The sequence below is a fragment of the Bubalus bubalis genome, chromosome 17, assembly GCF_019923935.1.
Source record: "Bubalus bubalis isolate 160015118507 breed Murrah chromosome 17, NDDB_SH_1, whole genome shotgun sequence".
Lineage (NCBI taxonomy): Eukaryota > Metazoa > Chordata > Mammalia > Artiodactyla > Bovidae > Bubalus > Bubalus bubalis.
This window is the reverse complement of record NC_059173.1, coordinates 65,445,574-65,462,164: the sequence shown is the minus strand read 5'-3', so window position 1 is coordinate 65,462,164 and position 16,591 is coordinate 65,445,574. Positions and strand designations below refer to the sequence as shown.

Genomic DNA, 16,591 nt, shown 5'->3' with positions numbered 1-16,591 from the left:
GGTGTTAACTCTGTGGTGGTATTGCTAGTTTTTTATTTTTTGAGAGGTAATTAAAAATGGTAATTCATGTAAAATGCTTGGCACAGTACGTAACTCACAGTAATCACTCAGTACATGTATGTTATTATTTTGAACTGTTATAGGGAACTTGGTACTTTTAATATTTGTATTTTTATGTGATTAGCTCACAGTAGTCATTCAGTGCTTCCCTGGTGGCTCAGACGGTAAAGAATCCACCTGCAAAGTGGGGCGCCTGGGTTCGATCCCTGAGTTGGGAAGATCTCTGGGAGTAGGGGATGGCAACGCACTCCAGTATTCTTGCCTGGAGAATCTGCATGGACAGAGGAGCCTGGCGGACTACGGTCCACGGGGTTGCAGAGAGTCGGACATGACTGAGCGACTTAGCATAGCACAACACAGTCACTCAGTACATGTATGCTATTATTGTTCTGTATTTTTATCATTATTATTTATTTTGTATTACATTAAAAAAATAGCACAGAAATATATAGAGTGAAAAGTTTCCCCCAACTACTATTAACTGATTGATTTGCAGTTATATTACTTATTGCTGTGTAACAAGTGATCCCCAAACCTTGCAGCTTAAAAGAGTCATAAAGTTTCTGTGGGTCAGGAATTTGGAAACAGATTGAGTAGACAGTTCTGGGTCAGGGTCTCTCGTGAGGTTACATTTAAGATGCAGGCTGGGGTTACAGTTGTCTGAAGGCTTAACTGGGGCTGGAGGCCCTGCTTCCAAGTCTGTTTGGATGACTGACAAGTAGGTGCTGAGTATTGGCGGGAAGCCTCAGTTCCTCTCCAGGTGGGTCTAGCTGCTTAAGGATCCTCATGACATGGAGGCTGGTTTTCTTCAGATGAGTGATACAAGGGAAGCCATAAAGTGCTTACTGACCTAAGCTTGGAATTCACGTGTGTTATTTCTGCTGAACTCTGCAGGAACCCAGAGCAGCTTTAATTTAATGTGGGAGATCATCTGTCTTGTTTGGCTTTTGGATTGATTTGTTCATGAAGGGATAGGGGTTCATTTTGATGGATGTTGGTAGCTTATGTTTTCTTTTCACTTACATTAATCTTAAGATATCTCTTTGTCTAATTATTATATTCTATAAGTCGTAAAAAGAAACTTATGAAAAATAGGTTGTTTAAACCATTTACCTGAAAATTTGAAAGGCCTTCTAAATGTATGCATAAACACAGTTAATTCTGTCATGTTATTCATAGCAGTAAACTTCAAGAACACAAATAGATTATCCAGTGTTTCTCAAAGCTTTTGAATAATGCTATTACTGGAGAAAGCAAAAAGAAATTCGTTTCATTGTCTAACAAGTTTTGGGAAGTCCATACATTGGTTATATATCTTTTTGATATTTATAATGCACAGTGACATATTAAAGCTCTGGGAATTTTATCATGTAATTGTCTCTTGCCTTGTTTAATCTGGTGTTTCTCAGACTTCCTGAATCAGAGAAGATTTTTGGTTAATACTGGTTTTATAGACGTGCCATAGTTGAGTTAAAATTTCTAATTCTTAACGAAAGGTACAATGAACAGAGAAAGGAGAGATTATTTGCTACTTCCTAGTATATTTGGGAATTTAAAAAAACTGTAAAGATGGTAATTCATTACCAGAAAGACATGCATTTTGGCTAATTTTTTATGGTGAAATTCACAAATTTTTCAGATACTTTAGCTCACTATGTAAAGAAACTTTAGAAAACCCAACTTAAATGTTAGATTATTAATGAAGATGTAAGGAAAGCATGAGGCTAGGAGTGAATTAGTCTGATTAGAGGTTTTGGCTGTGAATTAATTGTCTTTTGTTTCTCTATAAGTAGGTGTGAAATAATTGATAGATGTGGCATACCTGGTTCTTGTAAGGATTGCAGGCGAATTCTTTATCATCTCAGCCACCAGGGAAGTCCCAAGGATTAGTTATATAATGGAAATGAAAATATTATATCTCTGTAAGTGTATTCCTAATATTTATAGAAACTATTGATGCTTTTGGGCATTCCAGCAAATCTGAAAGACAGTAAGTGGAAGGGGGAGGACAAAAACTTCAAAGGGAATAATTTTCAGTTCAGAATATTAAATGGCTGCCTGGAAATTGTAGTTTTTCCTCATGGAGTTTACTTTAACTCTTTTAATATGCATGTTTAGAATTTTAAGATTATGGAAAGTCTTTATAGTCTTTGTTAATATAGTAGTGTAAGATCTCTAAGCCCAGACCAGTCTCACTGTGAGATTATGGTATAATTTTTTCAGTCTTCCCAGGGTATTTCTGATTGTAGTATACATTACAGAATGCTAAGGATTAAAAAATTTCCTTTTATCCCATGCCTTCTCCGTTTGATTCTACATTGTTGTCTCTAGTCCAGGGGTCCCCGACCTCTGGGATCTAATGACTGATGGTCTGAGGTGGAACTGATGTAATAATAATAGAAATAAAATGCACAATAAATGTGATGCTCTTGAATCATCCTGAGACTGTGTCGCCCCCCAGCCCCACCCCTAGTCTAGTGGAAAAACAGTCTTCCACTTAACCAGTCCCCAGTGACAGAAAAACTGAGGAGCGCTCTAGTCACTGGGTTTTCCTTTTCTCTCGCCTTCGATATAAATGGGCTTTTTTTTTTTTTTTTTTAGATTTATTTTAAGCCTTAGGATTACTAAAGACATACAGTAAAAATCATCCTTTTAGATGTATTGTTTTATTTGACAGATGGATATATTTTGGGTATCCAATACGATAATCAAGATATTGAAAATTTTATCACCCCCAAAACACCCCTTCGTGTGTGTGTGTGTGTGTGTGTGTGTGTGTGTGTGTGTGTGGTGAATTGTCCCTCTGTTCTCAGCCCCTGGCAACCACTGATCTAACGTCTTTCCCTATACTTCTTTCCTTTTTAGGGCGTCATATAAATGGAATTAAATGTAGTTTCTATGTCCAGCTTCTTTGCCTTAATATAATGTTTTTGAGATTGATTCATATTGTTAATGGTATTGATTGTTGGTTCTTTATTATTGCTAATGAGTATTCTATTGTAGGGCTTCTCTATACAATATATATTCCCTATATTCCCTATACAATATACTATTCTATTATATAGAATGTATATATATTGTATTATATAAATATATGCAGTATATATTCTATTGTATTGTTGTACAATGGCTTGTTTATCCATTTAGTAGTTGATGGCATTTGAATCACCAGTTTTGGGTGATTATGAACAAAACTAAATTTTCACGTATGGATCTTTTTTGGACAAATGCTTTCACGAAATGGATTGAGCTTTTGTTGGGGTCTTGGCACTTAATTATTATATTGTTGACTGCCTACCTTATCTTTTGGAGAGCGATTAAGATACTACAAGTGGGACTTCAGATTTCTTGCTTTTTGCACTGGGATATAGTAAAAACTCAAGCTTATTTCCTTAATTTTTAAATTATGTAAATAATGAGTAATATTTAAACCTAATGGTATGTATCCTAAGGATCCAGTCATTAAATGTCAAACATAGTATGATGATTAAAAAAGATAAAAAATATTTTTTGAAATGGTTCCTATTTTCTGGGATCATTATCTATGCTATTTGAATAGAAAAGATTGATGGAAACTAGTTGAAGAAATGATTAAACCTTGTGATATGAAAAAATTATACACGATATTAAAATATTAGGTTAAATCATATGAAATTGTTGTCTTCTAGTCAGAAACATTTGACTGGGCCACCCAGATTTATGGTAGGCTAGAAAACTCAGACGGAGAAGGCAATGGCACCCCACTCCAGTACTCTTGCCTGGAAAATCCCATGGATGGAGGAGCCTGGTCGGCTGCAGTCCATGGGGTCGCTAAGAGTCGGATAGGACTGAGCGACTTCACTTTCACTTTTCACTGTCATGCATTGGAGAAGGAAATGGCAACCCACTCTAGTGTTCTTGCCTGGAGAATCCCAGGGATTGGGGAGCCTGATGGGCTGCCGTCTATGGGGTCGCACAGAGTCGGACATGACTGAAGCGACTTAGCAGCAGCAGCAGCAGAAAACTCAGAATGGTTCTTAGAAGAGATAGGTCTTAAATTGGGCCTTAAGAAAATGTTAAGTTATGATTCTTTAAATGATACAAGAAAGTAGGAAGCCAATTGCAGAGAATAGCAAAGTTAATCTAATTTTCTAAAATGAGAAATTTCTTTTGTATTAGACTAAATATTCTGTTAATTCCTAGGACCTGAATATATATTTTTTTAAATTATAGTTTTAGAAGGGACAAGGGAAAATCAGTGAATTGCTGAAACGAAAAAATTCTTAACCCCCAACCCTTACTGTTGAGAGTGTTTTATAATTCATAATGAATCTTAAAATAGCAGATTTCATTGCCAGTACCTAATAGTGAGGATATGTTTTAGACTTTTATGTTGTGTGAAATTCTTTGGATGCTAAATGACATTTTAAGGGTTGTAATTACTGTAATTCATAATGAACTTACTCTTTTTTTTTTTAACATTTATAGCATCTAGTTCACAATAGTCTCTACTTACATCAGTAATAGTGAGAGAAACACCTTGCTATCTGTACTTAGAGAAATTAATATTCCAAGAGAGGGAAATATTACTATACAGGAAATTTTTTATCTGAAAGTAGACCTGACATTATTAAAATAAGTTTTATTATGTTACTATAGTATCTGTAGTGTTAAATTTTGTGTCAGAATTGGGACTTTGTGTGTTCTGCTCACATTACTGATGACTCTGAGAAAGGTCTCTGTTATTCTAGCTGCTTATGCTATCTTTCCTTCCCTTCTGTGTTTACTTTTGGACTTTCTGTTGAACATGTAATTATCCTTCTCATACTGTCCTCAGTGTCTCAGCCTCTCTTTTTATCTTCTATTTCCTTCTTTCTCACTCTCCTGCCTTCTGGGACTTTGCTCAGCTGTTTTAGTTCCTTGATAGTTTGCCTGACTCTTTGTATTTTTTAACCTGTTGAGTTTTTAATTTCAATGACTGCTTATATTGTAGAAGTTCTGTTTATTGTTGTTGTTTTTCAAATCTGCTGGGATATCTTCCCTCTTTTCCTTCCTAATCTTGTGTCTTTTTTTCTTATTTTCTTTCTTGGAAAGTCTCAATTACATAATTTTGTAATTATTTATAATCACATACATTTGATAATTTTATAGTTTGAAGTTCTTGAGCACTTCATGTTATTAATAGCATGTCTACTGACTCATCTTTATGCTGTGTTATTTTCTCTTGTGTGTTTTGATTTTGGTTTGTGAGTTTATTTTGGTTTGTGAGTTCATTGGAGAGAATGCAGCTTTTTCTAAGAGAATGTTGTGTAGCCTGTGCCCTTGTAGGTTAAATTTGTGTGTCTTTATGCTAGCTGCTCTAGGAGAACCTTCATCACGGAACCACATAAAACATTTTTTTTATTGTGAAGTGTATCAAACATGCCAAAGATACATGTGTAAATATATAAATGTACATAAAATACAAATACATATACCTAACAGCAGATTAGTGATAGAACAGTATTAACATCTTGGAATCTTTTTATCTAAATCAGAAAAATTATCTATATCCTAATTTTGGTGTGAGCCATTCCTTCCTCTGCCCTTTTTAAAAAAATAGTTATCATCTGTGTTTTTATCTTTCAACAGTTTTTTTGGGGGGGGCATGCTGTGTGGCATGCGGGATTTAGTTCCCTGACTAGGGATTGAACCTGTACCTCCTGCAGTGGAAGCACTGAGTCTTAATCACTGGACCTCCAAGAAAGGCCCTTAACAATACATGTTTTATTTTGATGGATTGAGTACCAATCACAGAACTATCTCTGTAAGGAAAAGTGCAGTCTGTCTCTATTAAATGAAAGTGCTGAGAGGAGATAAGCTGAAGAGTTTCTAGGTCATGGTCTGGCTTTTTAAAGAGTTTCTATCTGCCCTTACTGAAATATTTAGTAGGAAGCATCACAAATGAACCCTAGGGAGTACAGAGGTGTGAGAGTTCGCCAGGGCTGCTGTAGCATAGCACCAGAGATTGAATGGCTTAGACAGGAGATAGGAAGTACCTGGTTAGGGCCATAAACTGTGCATGTGCTCTGTCCAGTTTCTGCTATACCTCCTGCATCTTTGAAAATTTAGCAAGGTTCCTGGGAAAACATGTCTTTACTTTTAAGTATTAGAATTTTCTTGTATGATAGTCTTTCCAGTTTTGAAGAGAAAAATAATTAGTTTTGGTCTATATTTGTTTCTTGGCTGTTTGAAAATACAAGTGACTTAGCTTTAATCACTAAAAAGCGTAAAACCTTTTGTTAATAAAATCATTGTGAAGAAAATAATCTTTGTGCCCAAATAAAGTTTTAATACGAAACTTGTGAAGGTTTATTTAGATTCTTTGACTAATATACTTTATAATTTCTATAATCTTGTACTTTAAACCATAACCTATACAAAGAATGTTATACCACCCTGAAGGTGGCTATAAAAATTGTTTATGAAGTTCAGGCAAAGACTAAAATATGTTGAAATGGAGAGTATTGAAAAATGTTCTATATAGCAATGGAGACCAAATCATGCTAAAATGCAGAAAAAGACTATACATCAGTTTCCAGGCTACATTATTCAAAAAAATACAACCATAAAAAAGGTAATAAGATTACATTTTCACATTTCATGGCTAGTAAAGTGCATTAGGCTGCTCAGATATTCATAACTTACTGTGACATTTGGGAAGATTACATTTTGTAGTGCACAGCCATTACTGCAGCTCAGATAATAACTAGCCAGGGCCTGGACGTGGACTATGATCCCTGCCTTTGGAAACAAATTTGTGTTTTGAAGGTTGATCAGCTTCAGATAACTATTAAAAGGGTTAACATGACATACTGTAGACCCTGTGCGTGCTTTTTAGGTATAATAGACATGCATACATATAGTATATCAAATATGCCACATGTGTATGTGCCAATTTCTGCCATCAATTTTCTCTTTGAAAGGCATATTTTACAATATTTAAAGCAATGGAGAAATACTTAACACACCTGTCTGGATACTGCTCTTGCAGGATAAACTCAATTTAAAAGCTGGTGAAATATTTGGATTTTTTTTGGAAATTACTTTTCAAAAATTAATTCTGTAGCTTCTTGGAAGGGTGCATGTTGCTGGTGATAAACACAGATCAAAATGAAAGATTGATGTGAGTAATATCACGGTGAAGTTGGTTGCAGCTGGGCCTTTGGCCTGTTGAGAGCAGTGTGGAGGACGTCCTCAGGTGTCCGTTGACCCGCTTCTCCCCTCGCCCTTGCCCTCCGGGCGCTCAGCTGCCTTTGCAGAGGCAATCACCACTGAGTTTCTCGTGTATCATTCTCAGGTATGTGTTTATATGTATATGTTTTATACTCAAATTGTAGCCCACTATTCACACTTTTCTCCACTTTGATTATCTCAGCTACACAGTGTATTTTAGAGATGTTTTTTTCTGTCAGAGCTGCCTCGTTATTTCCAATGACTGAATCATATTCCATTATATAAACACAACTTTACTAACTTTATCATGTCTTTTTGAGGGGTATCGTTTCTTCTGTTTTCTGTTGCATGCTAATGAAGTTCTTATGTCTAATATCACTACTTAAATGTACCTGTGGAATAAATTTCTGGTTGTTCAGGTAACCATTGGTGTCTGGCTTCTCTTTAGCATAATTCTTTCTGAGATGGATTCATTTTGTTAACTTTAAGCAGTAGTTCCATTGCCAAATACTTATCTCAGTTATAGCCGTTTTTAGTTTTCCTCATTATCATCTGAAAATGATTGGAATTTAACCCCCCTGTTCTGATATTTATACATGTTGCTGCCTTTGCACTAAATGTGACTTTTGTATCTCCAGAAATATGTCAACTGGTAGTGGTGATAGTACCTCTTAGTCTTATTTGTGACTTTCATGAAAGTCATTCCAATTTTCCTTTTTGGGCATAATGCTGACATTTTAGGTGTATTTTATTATTAAAGGAAGTCTTTAAAATTAATGAACATAGAAATTTTGATGGAAATAGAAGATGACAATTTATCTATGCCTCAGTATTTACAATTCTCGGTAAGATCCATTAATGGATGCTTAAAAGTATGATGAGAAACAATATGTTTGTGTAGTCTCAACGTATTCTTTGAGAATATTCTTATAAGAAAGCTTAATAATATGAAAATGAAAGATAATAACTTTAAAACAGAAAATATCTGACAGCTGCCTCCTTGAGCGTGGGACCAGCCTAGCGTCAGCGCTAGTGGGGCGTGCTGGCGTCAGATGCCATGTGAGTGGTGCCAGGCAGGCACCACGTGAGGTGATGGCACACTGAGAAGCGCGCGCCGTCTCCATAGAGGGCTTTTTACCAAAGATCCACGGCTTGAATTTAATGGGAAAAGCCATTCACATCATAAGACAGCCATGAAAATAGCTGGCAAATCCACTTCAAAAGTGTCTACATCATGGAAGTCAAAGAGTGCCTGTGTAACTTGTCATAGTTTGGAGAAGACTAAGGAGATGCTGATGCTGGATCAGAAAAAGGATATTAGTGTGACAAGTCTTGCTATCTGAGTAAGATCTGTAGTATTGTGCCTGGTTTTAATGACTGTACTATGATGATACAGTATATTCACATTAGGGTATACAGGAACTGTATACTGTTCTGCAATTTTTTGAAAGTCTGAAATTATTTCAGAATAAAATAAAGGCTACATCAAGTGAAAAAAAATGACGATTAATCATAAAACCAAAAAAATCCCTATTAGGACTTCTCATGTAGCTTACAGAATTTTAGGGTCACCTTAGGGAACCAAGCATGTTTATAGCTAGGACCACGTTGCTAGGAGGATTGGCCCAGTGACACCAAGGGACTCTTAGCACACAGTTGTCATCTCCTATGTCACCTGTTGCTCCTGATGATGCAAAGAATTGTACACTAAAATCCCTGCCATAGCTTTCCTAGAAGAACCAAAAGCCTTTAACACTGTGCTTGCCAAGAATTCTTATCTGCTTGCATGCAGATACTGCCTCTTGATTTTCATTTTTCCATTCTTTCTTTTTCATGCTAGTGTGTATCTTTGACAGAACATGGGATGTGTATTCATTCCTGGCTGTACGGAGTTTTAATTGATTCTCTAATTCTGAATCTTTTTTGCTTTTCCGAAGTAAACTCTTATTTGGTCACGTGTTATTCTTCGTATGAGATTTTGTTTTGTACAGTTCACTTTCTTGTAATTCTTTCCTACTTTTTGACTTTGGTAAAACATAATGAAAACTGCATAATAAAGTGTTCAGAAGGACTGGAGTGTAGGTGAATCATATATGTAACTATTCTTTAAAATATAGAGATCTTTAAAAAATCTAGTAAAAAAAAGATAGTCCTGGGAATTCCCTGGCAGTCTAAGGACTGTGTTTTCACTGCTGAGGGCGTGGGTTAAATCCCTGGCTGAGGAACTAAGATCCCTTGAGCTGCATGGCATGGCCAAAAAAAAAAAGTCTGCAAAGGTAATTCTAGAAGTATTTTATTTCATTTAAACAGTTGGGGTTTGTTAAAATTAAAAAAACAAAAACAAAAACAAAAACTTTGCCTCTGTAGGAAAATGCTGTGGGTGACATAGCAAAGTAGGAATAGGTCTCAGTACAGTTCTCTCTGGATGGATTTTCTGATAGCAATCTTAATGAAATAACATTTTTTTAATTACTGGCTTTGAGTGTGTGTGAAGTTTATGTTTAAGTTATCCTCATTATTGATAGGAGGGATCAAAATGGATAGGTATGTATAATAAACCAGGAATTTGACAAGTAAAACTACAAGTTTTGTGTCCACTTTGAGCCTTTTTCAGCTTTTCATTTTTGCTGAGAGCTCATACCTTGTACGGGTAGCAAAGGATCTTTAGGTTGCTATGAGTAGCTTACAATGTTAATTGCTCAGTTGTGTCCAACTCTTTGAGACCCATGGACTGTAGCTGGCCAAGCTCCACTGTCCATGGAATCCTCCAGGCAAGAATAGTGTGTAGCTTACGGATTACCTAATTCATAGATGAAACATTGAATTAGAAGCAGTTATAGAGCTAAGTTAGATCTTCATTGAGGCTTTGCTGGTGGCTCAGGTGGTAAAGAATCTGCCTGCAGTGAAGAAGATCCAGGTTCAATCTATGGGTCGGGAAGATCCCCTGGAGGAGGAAATGACAACCCACTCCAGTAATGTCTGGAGAATTGCATGGACAGAGGAGACTGGTGGGTTACATCCATGGGGTCTCAAAGAGTGGGATACAACTGAGATCTTCATCAGTGTCAGTAGGTAGTGATTTACCTAAGACATCCTATATTTGTTTTTGTTGAAAATATTTTTATTTTTATATTCTAAGTCTTGATTGACTGTGCTATCTTAAAATGAAGATTTCTTCCGAAGCTTTATTTTTTAGAGCTGTGTGTGTATGTGTTTTAAAGATCTTTTTAAAGATTCACGTCAATGTATGGCATAAACCACTACAATATTGTAAAGTAATTAGCCTCCAATTAAAATAAATAAATTAAAAAAAAAGATCTTTTTATTGTTGTAAGGGGTAGAGAAGAATGTATATGGGTATTTACTGCCAAACTAAAGCTTTGTAATATACTCTAGTTACATTGAAGAAATGCTAATGCTTTTAATGTATTTTTTCTTTCCACCCTCCCTGTCGCCCCCTGAAGTTGGTAGGAGGGCAGTTTGATTTAGAAATGAATTTCATTATTCAAGAAGGTGAGAGTATCATCTGCATGGTGGACTTACTGGAAAAATGTGATGTTACTTGCCAAGCAGAAGTCTGGAGCATGTTTACAGCCATTCTGAAGAAAAGTATACGAAATCTTCAAATCTGCACTGAAGTAGGCCTTGTTGAAAAAGTGCTTGGGAAAATTGAAAAAGTTGACAGTATGATTGCAGGTATGACTTTCTATAATACAGTGGTTGTGAGGAAATGAAGTGTGATTATTAAGTAGTTTTCTTCTTTAGTAATATTTAAGAGATACTGAGCATGTGACATGTATCTGGAACTTTATTGTCTAAACTCTTAAGCAAGCACTGTATATTTTAATTCTTCAAGAGGTAGAAGTAGCTTAATTATCTTATTTGTTGCTTTCTTTGTTTCCAGATCTTTTAGTTGACATGTTGGGAGTGCTGGCTAGCTACAACTTGACAGTTCGAGAACTAAAGCTGTTCTTCAGTAAACTTCAAGGAGATAAAGGACGATGGGTGAGCTTAAATATTCTTTGATATTTGAGGATATTCCCCTCTCCAGACATTTTATTGGCTTTTAAGCAATTGATATTGCTGCACAGGGGTTGAATGTCAAATTGAGTAGATGAGATCATTAGAATAGCATTTAGACTTACAGGGCTGATTTTGCTATCACGTGACACAGTTGTGGACTAAGAAAACTGAGTGTTCCAAGAAGGTTGGTAATTCGGTCCTTCTTTGAATGATTAATATTTCTCATATACATTCAGCATTTACTAGAGGAAAAGGCAAAGGACAGAGAAAATAAAAATGTTGGGTAGCAGCACCTAGCTTCTCTATCAATCTGAGTAGTTTTAAGTGTGGCCCTTAAACTTGAACAACCCACTCAGTGGGCAAAAGCCATGTGGTTTATTGGATCTACTCTCCTTATGTGCATTTTCATGGTCCTTTGCATGGGATGGTATTGGTCAGTTCAGTTCAGTCGCTCAGTTGTGTCCGACTCTTTGCGACCCCATGGACTGCAGCACGCCAGGCTTCCCTGTCCATCACCAACTTCCTGAGCTTACTCAAACTCATGTCCATTGAGTTGGTGATGTCATCCAACCATCTCATCCTCTGTTGTCTCCTTCTCCTCCCATCTTCAGTCTTTCCCAGCATCAGGGTTTTTTCCAATGAGTCAGTTCTTTGCATCAGGTGGCCAAAGTATTGGAGTTTCAGCATCAGAATCAGTCCTTCCAGTGAATATTGAGGACTGATCTCCTTTAGGATGGACTGGTTTGATCTCCTTGCAGTCCAAGGGACTCTCAAGAGTCTTCTCCAACACCACAGTTCAAAAGCATCAATTTTTCGGCGCTCAGCTTTCTTTATATTCCAACTCTCACATCCATACATGACCACTGGAAAAACCAAAGCTTTGACTAGACGGACCTCTGTTGGCAAAGTAATGTCTCAACTTTTTAATATGCTGTCTATGTTGGTCATAACTTTTCTTCCAAGGAGCAAGCGTCTTTTAATTTCATGGCTGCAGTCACCATTTGCAGTGATTTTGGAGCCAAAAAAATAAAGCCTGTCACTGTTTCAACTGTTTCCCCATCTATTTGTCATGAAGTGGTGGGACTGGATGCCATCATCTTAGTTTTCTGAATGTTGAATTTTAAGCCAACTTTTTCACTCTCCTCTTTCACTTTCATCAAGAGGCTTTTGAGGTGGCCAAAGTACTGGAGTTTCAGCTTTAGCATCAGTCCTTCCAAAGGACTACTTTAAAATTGTTTTGGGTCACGTCTAGATTGGCTGTTGCTCTCAGGCAAAGTCAGCTTATTATTCTGGCCTCACTTCTGTAGAGTTTCTGTGCATGACCCTGAGTCTCACACACTAGGCAAGAGTATAGTATAAGCCTGAGGTCTCTCTGCAGTGCTGGGAGGGTCCCAGTGATTCCTGGCTCTGTATCAGCTCTGGGAGTTCTTTGACTTACGGCTGTTAAAATCTCACCTTGTTGAGTTTTAAGGTAGAAATGCACAGTTTGGTATTATGTCAAAGGGTCTGAAGATTTCTAGAGTCTCTTCTTTGCCTTGGTCCTTCCTCTGTAGTATTCTGCCCTGATGGTTCTGTCCTCCTCAGGCTACCCATTCTCCAGTTTCTGCCTCATTGACTCAGTGAGATTTTTAAGTTCTGTTTGATTTCCCTCCCCTGTGCAATGATCTGTGATATGAAAATTGACTCCAACTAAAAAGTCTGGGAATATCATGGCTCGTTTTGTTTCCCTTTCTCAAGGATCACAGTCTTGAGCTACCTCTTTTCCATGTCTCAAAACAGTTTTAGTTTCATACATTTTGTCCAGTTTTCTAGTTGTTTATGGTGACTTGGTAATCGTAGGTCCTGTTGCTCTGTCATGTCCAGAAGAATACTGGTTTGATTTATGTTCAAAGAATTTATTTTGAATATATAATTAAAACATTTTTTGTTCTATTGGTGTACAGAGAAAACTATAAGAAAACAGCAAATAATACGAACAGATATTTATTTACAGAGATAGAAACCCCATTATCAAATATATGCTAAATCTCTAATAATTAGAGATGTTCAGATTAAAACAATATTGATATGTGATATCAGTAGTATCAAGAATTATAAATTGGATAATAGCAAGTATAAGTGGGGGACAGAGTTATTTTTAACCTGTGAAGATGTTCAGAAGCATTATTTTTGATGGCAGTGAATTGTCAACATGTATGTTTATCTTAGAGTAGCTAGGTGAATGTATTGGATGCATAGAATAGATGATTATATAGCAGGTAGAATTAATGCATACAGTAAAATAAACTTACCAGGTGGCTCTAGGGATAAATAATTTTTTGTCACTCAGCTTTCTTTATGGGCCAACTCTGACATCTATACATGATTACTGGAAAAACCATAGCTTTGACGAGATGGACCTTTGTTGGCAAAGTAATGTCTCTGTTGTTTAATATGCTGTCTAGGTTGGTCATAACTTTTCTTCCAAGGGGCAAGTAATTTCATGGCTGCAGTCACCACCTGCAGTGATTTTGGCGCCCAGGAGAATAAAGTCTGTCAATGTTTCCCCATCTATCTGCCATGAAGTGATGGGACTGGATGCCATGATCTTCGTTTTTTGAATGTTGAGTTTTAAGCCAGCTTTTACACTCTCCTCTTTCCCTGTCATCAAGAGGCTCTTGAGTTCCTCTTGGCTTTCTGCCATAATGATGTCATCTGCGTATCTGAGGTTATTGATATTTCTCCCTGCAATCTTGATTCCAGCTTATACTTCATCCAATCTGGCATTTCTCATGATGTAATCTGTATAGAAGTTAAATAAGTAAGGTGACAATATACAGTCTTGACTATATATTGATTATATTTAAAATTAAAGTATAATTTCAGTTCAGTTTATTTCAGATGCTCAGTCGTCTCCGACTCTTTGTAACCCCATGAACCGCAGCACTCCAGGGCTCCCTGTCCATTACCAACTCCCGGAGTTTACCCAGACTTATGTCTATTGAGTCGATGATGCCATCCAACCTTCTCATCCTCTGTCGTCCCCTTCTCCTCCCGCCTTCAATCTTTCCCATCATCAGGGTCTTTTCCAATGAGTCAACTGTTCGCTTCAGGTGGTCAGAGTATTGGCGTTTCAACTTCAGCATCAGTCCTTCCAGTAAACACTCAGGACTGATCTCCTTTAGGATGGACTGGTTGGATCTCCTTGCTGTCCAATGGGCTCTCAAGAGGTCCATCTAGTCAAAGCTATGGTTTTGCCAATAGTCATGTATGAATGTTAGAGTTGGCCCATAAAGAAAGCTGAGTGCCAAAAAAATGATGCTTTTGAACTGTGGTGCTGGAGAAGATGGACCTTTGTTGGCAAAGTAATGTCTGTGCTTTTTAATATGCTGTCTAGGTTGGTCATAACTTTCCTTCCAAGGAGTCAGCGTCTTTTAACATCATGGCTGCAGTCACCATCTGCAGTGATTTTGGAGCCAAAAAAATAAAATCAGCCACTGTTTCCACTGTTTCCCCATCTATTTGCCATGAAGTGATGGGACTGGATGCCATGATCTTTGTTTTCTGAATGTTGAGCTTTAAGCCAACTTTTTCACTCTTTCACTTTCATCAAGAGGCTCTTTAGATCTTCTTTACTTTCTGCTGTAAGGGTGGTGTCACCTGCATATTTGAGGTTATTGACATTTCTCCCAGCCGTCTTGATTCCAGCTTATGCTTCATCCTGCCCAGAGTTTCTCATGATGTACTCTAAATATAAGTTAAATAAGCAGGGTGACAATATACAACCTTGACGTACTCCTTTTCCTATTTGGAACAAGTCTGTTGTTCCATGTCCAGTTCTAACTGTTGCTTCCTAACCTGCATATAGATTTCTCAAAAGGCAGGTCAGGTGGTCTGGTATTCCCATCTCTTTCAGAATTATACTTAAAATTTAAGTACAGATTATACTTAAAATTTAAAAGAATTTTAAGTATAATCGCACAGATACACATTTTTGAAGGTTGACATAAAAAGATTAAGCAGGATTTCCCTGGTCATCCAGTGATTTAGAATCTACCTTGCAATGTTGGGATACCACATTCTGAAGAGCAACTAGTCCTGTGCATTGCAGCTGTTACAGAAAATCTGTGTTACATTGAAAGATTCTGCAGGATGCCTGATGCGGCCTAATAAATAGATATTAAAAAAACAGATTAAGTGCGTTGAGGTTAAGGGTATAGTTATAGGGGATAGAGGGAAAAAATAATGAACTATTAATAAAATAAGAGCAGGGCTTTGCTCAGTTATTATGTAGCTTTGGTATCACATTAATGGAGTGAAAAATCCCTGTATTTAAGTGTGTGTCTGCCTTTTTGATTATTACTTTAACATAGATTTTTACATATGGAACTAGTGTATCAGTTTTTAAAGATTCTTGAAATATGAATACTAAATTATTTTCTGAGAGGCTTTCCTAGTATACAGTCTCCTAGCAGCATCTGTGGAGTAAAGTGCTACTCTTGGGTTCTTTTTAATTGGTTGATAGAAAAGGAAAATGAGGAATAATTTCTGTAGATGAAACTGTTACAATATTATATTTTTATTTTTGACTGTAGATTATTTTTGGTAATTTCATTTTAGAATTTACTTAAAACAATGTGATTATAGTAACTTATTACACTTTTATAATTGAACAGTGTGGTTAATTGAAAATTTCTTGATCAAGCTTATTAATGCCACTTTTCACTTAACTTTTGGATGAAAGATTGCCAAACTGTTTTGGTTAGGTTTTGTTTTTTTTTGGCTGTGCTGGGTGGGTCTTTGTTGCTGCTCGGGCTTTTCTCTAGTGGTGGCGAGCAGGCTTCTCGTTGTAGTGGCTTCTTGTTGGGGAGCACAGGCTCTTGGGTGTTGGGGCTTCAGTAGTTGTGGTATGAGGACTCAGTAGTCATGGCGCGCGGGCTTAGTCGGTCTGTGGCATATGGAATCTTCCCAGACCAGGGATCAAACCCATGTCTTCTGCATTGGCTGGCAGATTCTTTACCACTGAGCCACCAGGGAAGCCCCTAGATAGTTACTCATGATAATTTAGACCAGCTGCCGAATAAGATGAAGGCAAGACTGTGATTTCATTTGTAGTTTGACACTGTTTTGAACTTTAACTTTTAAGAGGAATGCACTACACATTATTCTATTTGCTTGCAAACTGATTTAAATTATTATCGTGTTGTCCTTTGCTTTTCCTTATAAATGTAAATACACCTTTTTGTTTTAGCTGTTGGTTTTGAATGTGTTAGAGGAGACATTGATTAATGACAAACATATCATTAATTAATGACATTTAATCAAACAAAAGTGA

The 16,591-nt window shown here is 36.8% G+C and overlaps 1 protein-coding gene across 7 annotated transcripts in view; it reads left to right on the top strand.

Annotated features, from left to right (window-relative positions):
* LRBA (LPS responsive beige-like anchor protein) overlaps positions 1-16,591 on the top strand; it is a 747,585-nt gene that overhangs the window by 75,167 nt on the left and 655,827 nt on the right. For all 7 annotated transcript variants that reach the window (XM_025267094.3, XM_044930515.2, XM_025267095.3 and 4 more), the window contains 2 exons: positions 10,719-10,950; positions 11,159-11,259. In XM_025267094.3, the coding sequence (XP_025122879.2) occupies positions 10,719-10,950; positions 11,159-11,259 (333 nt within the window). The remainder of the gene's footprint in view (positions 1-10,718; positions 10,951-11,158; positions 11,260-16,591) is intronic.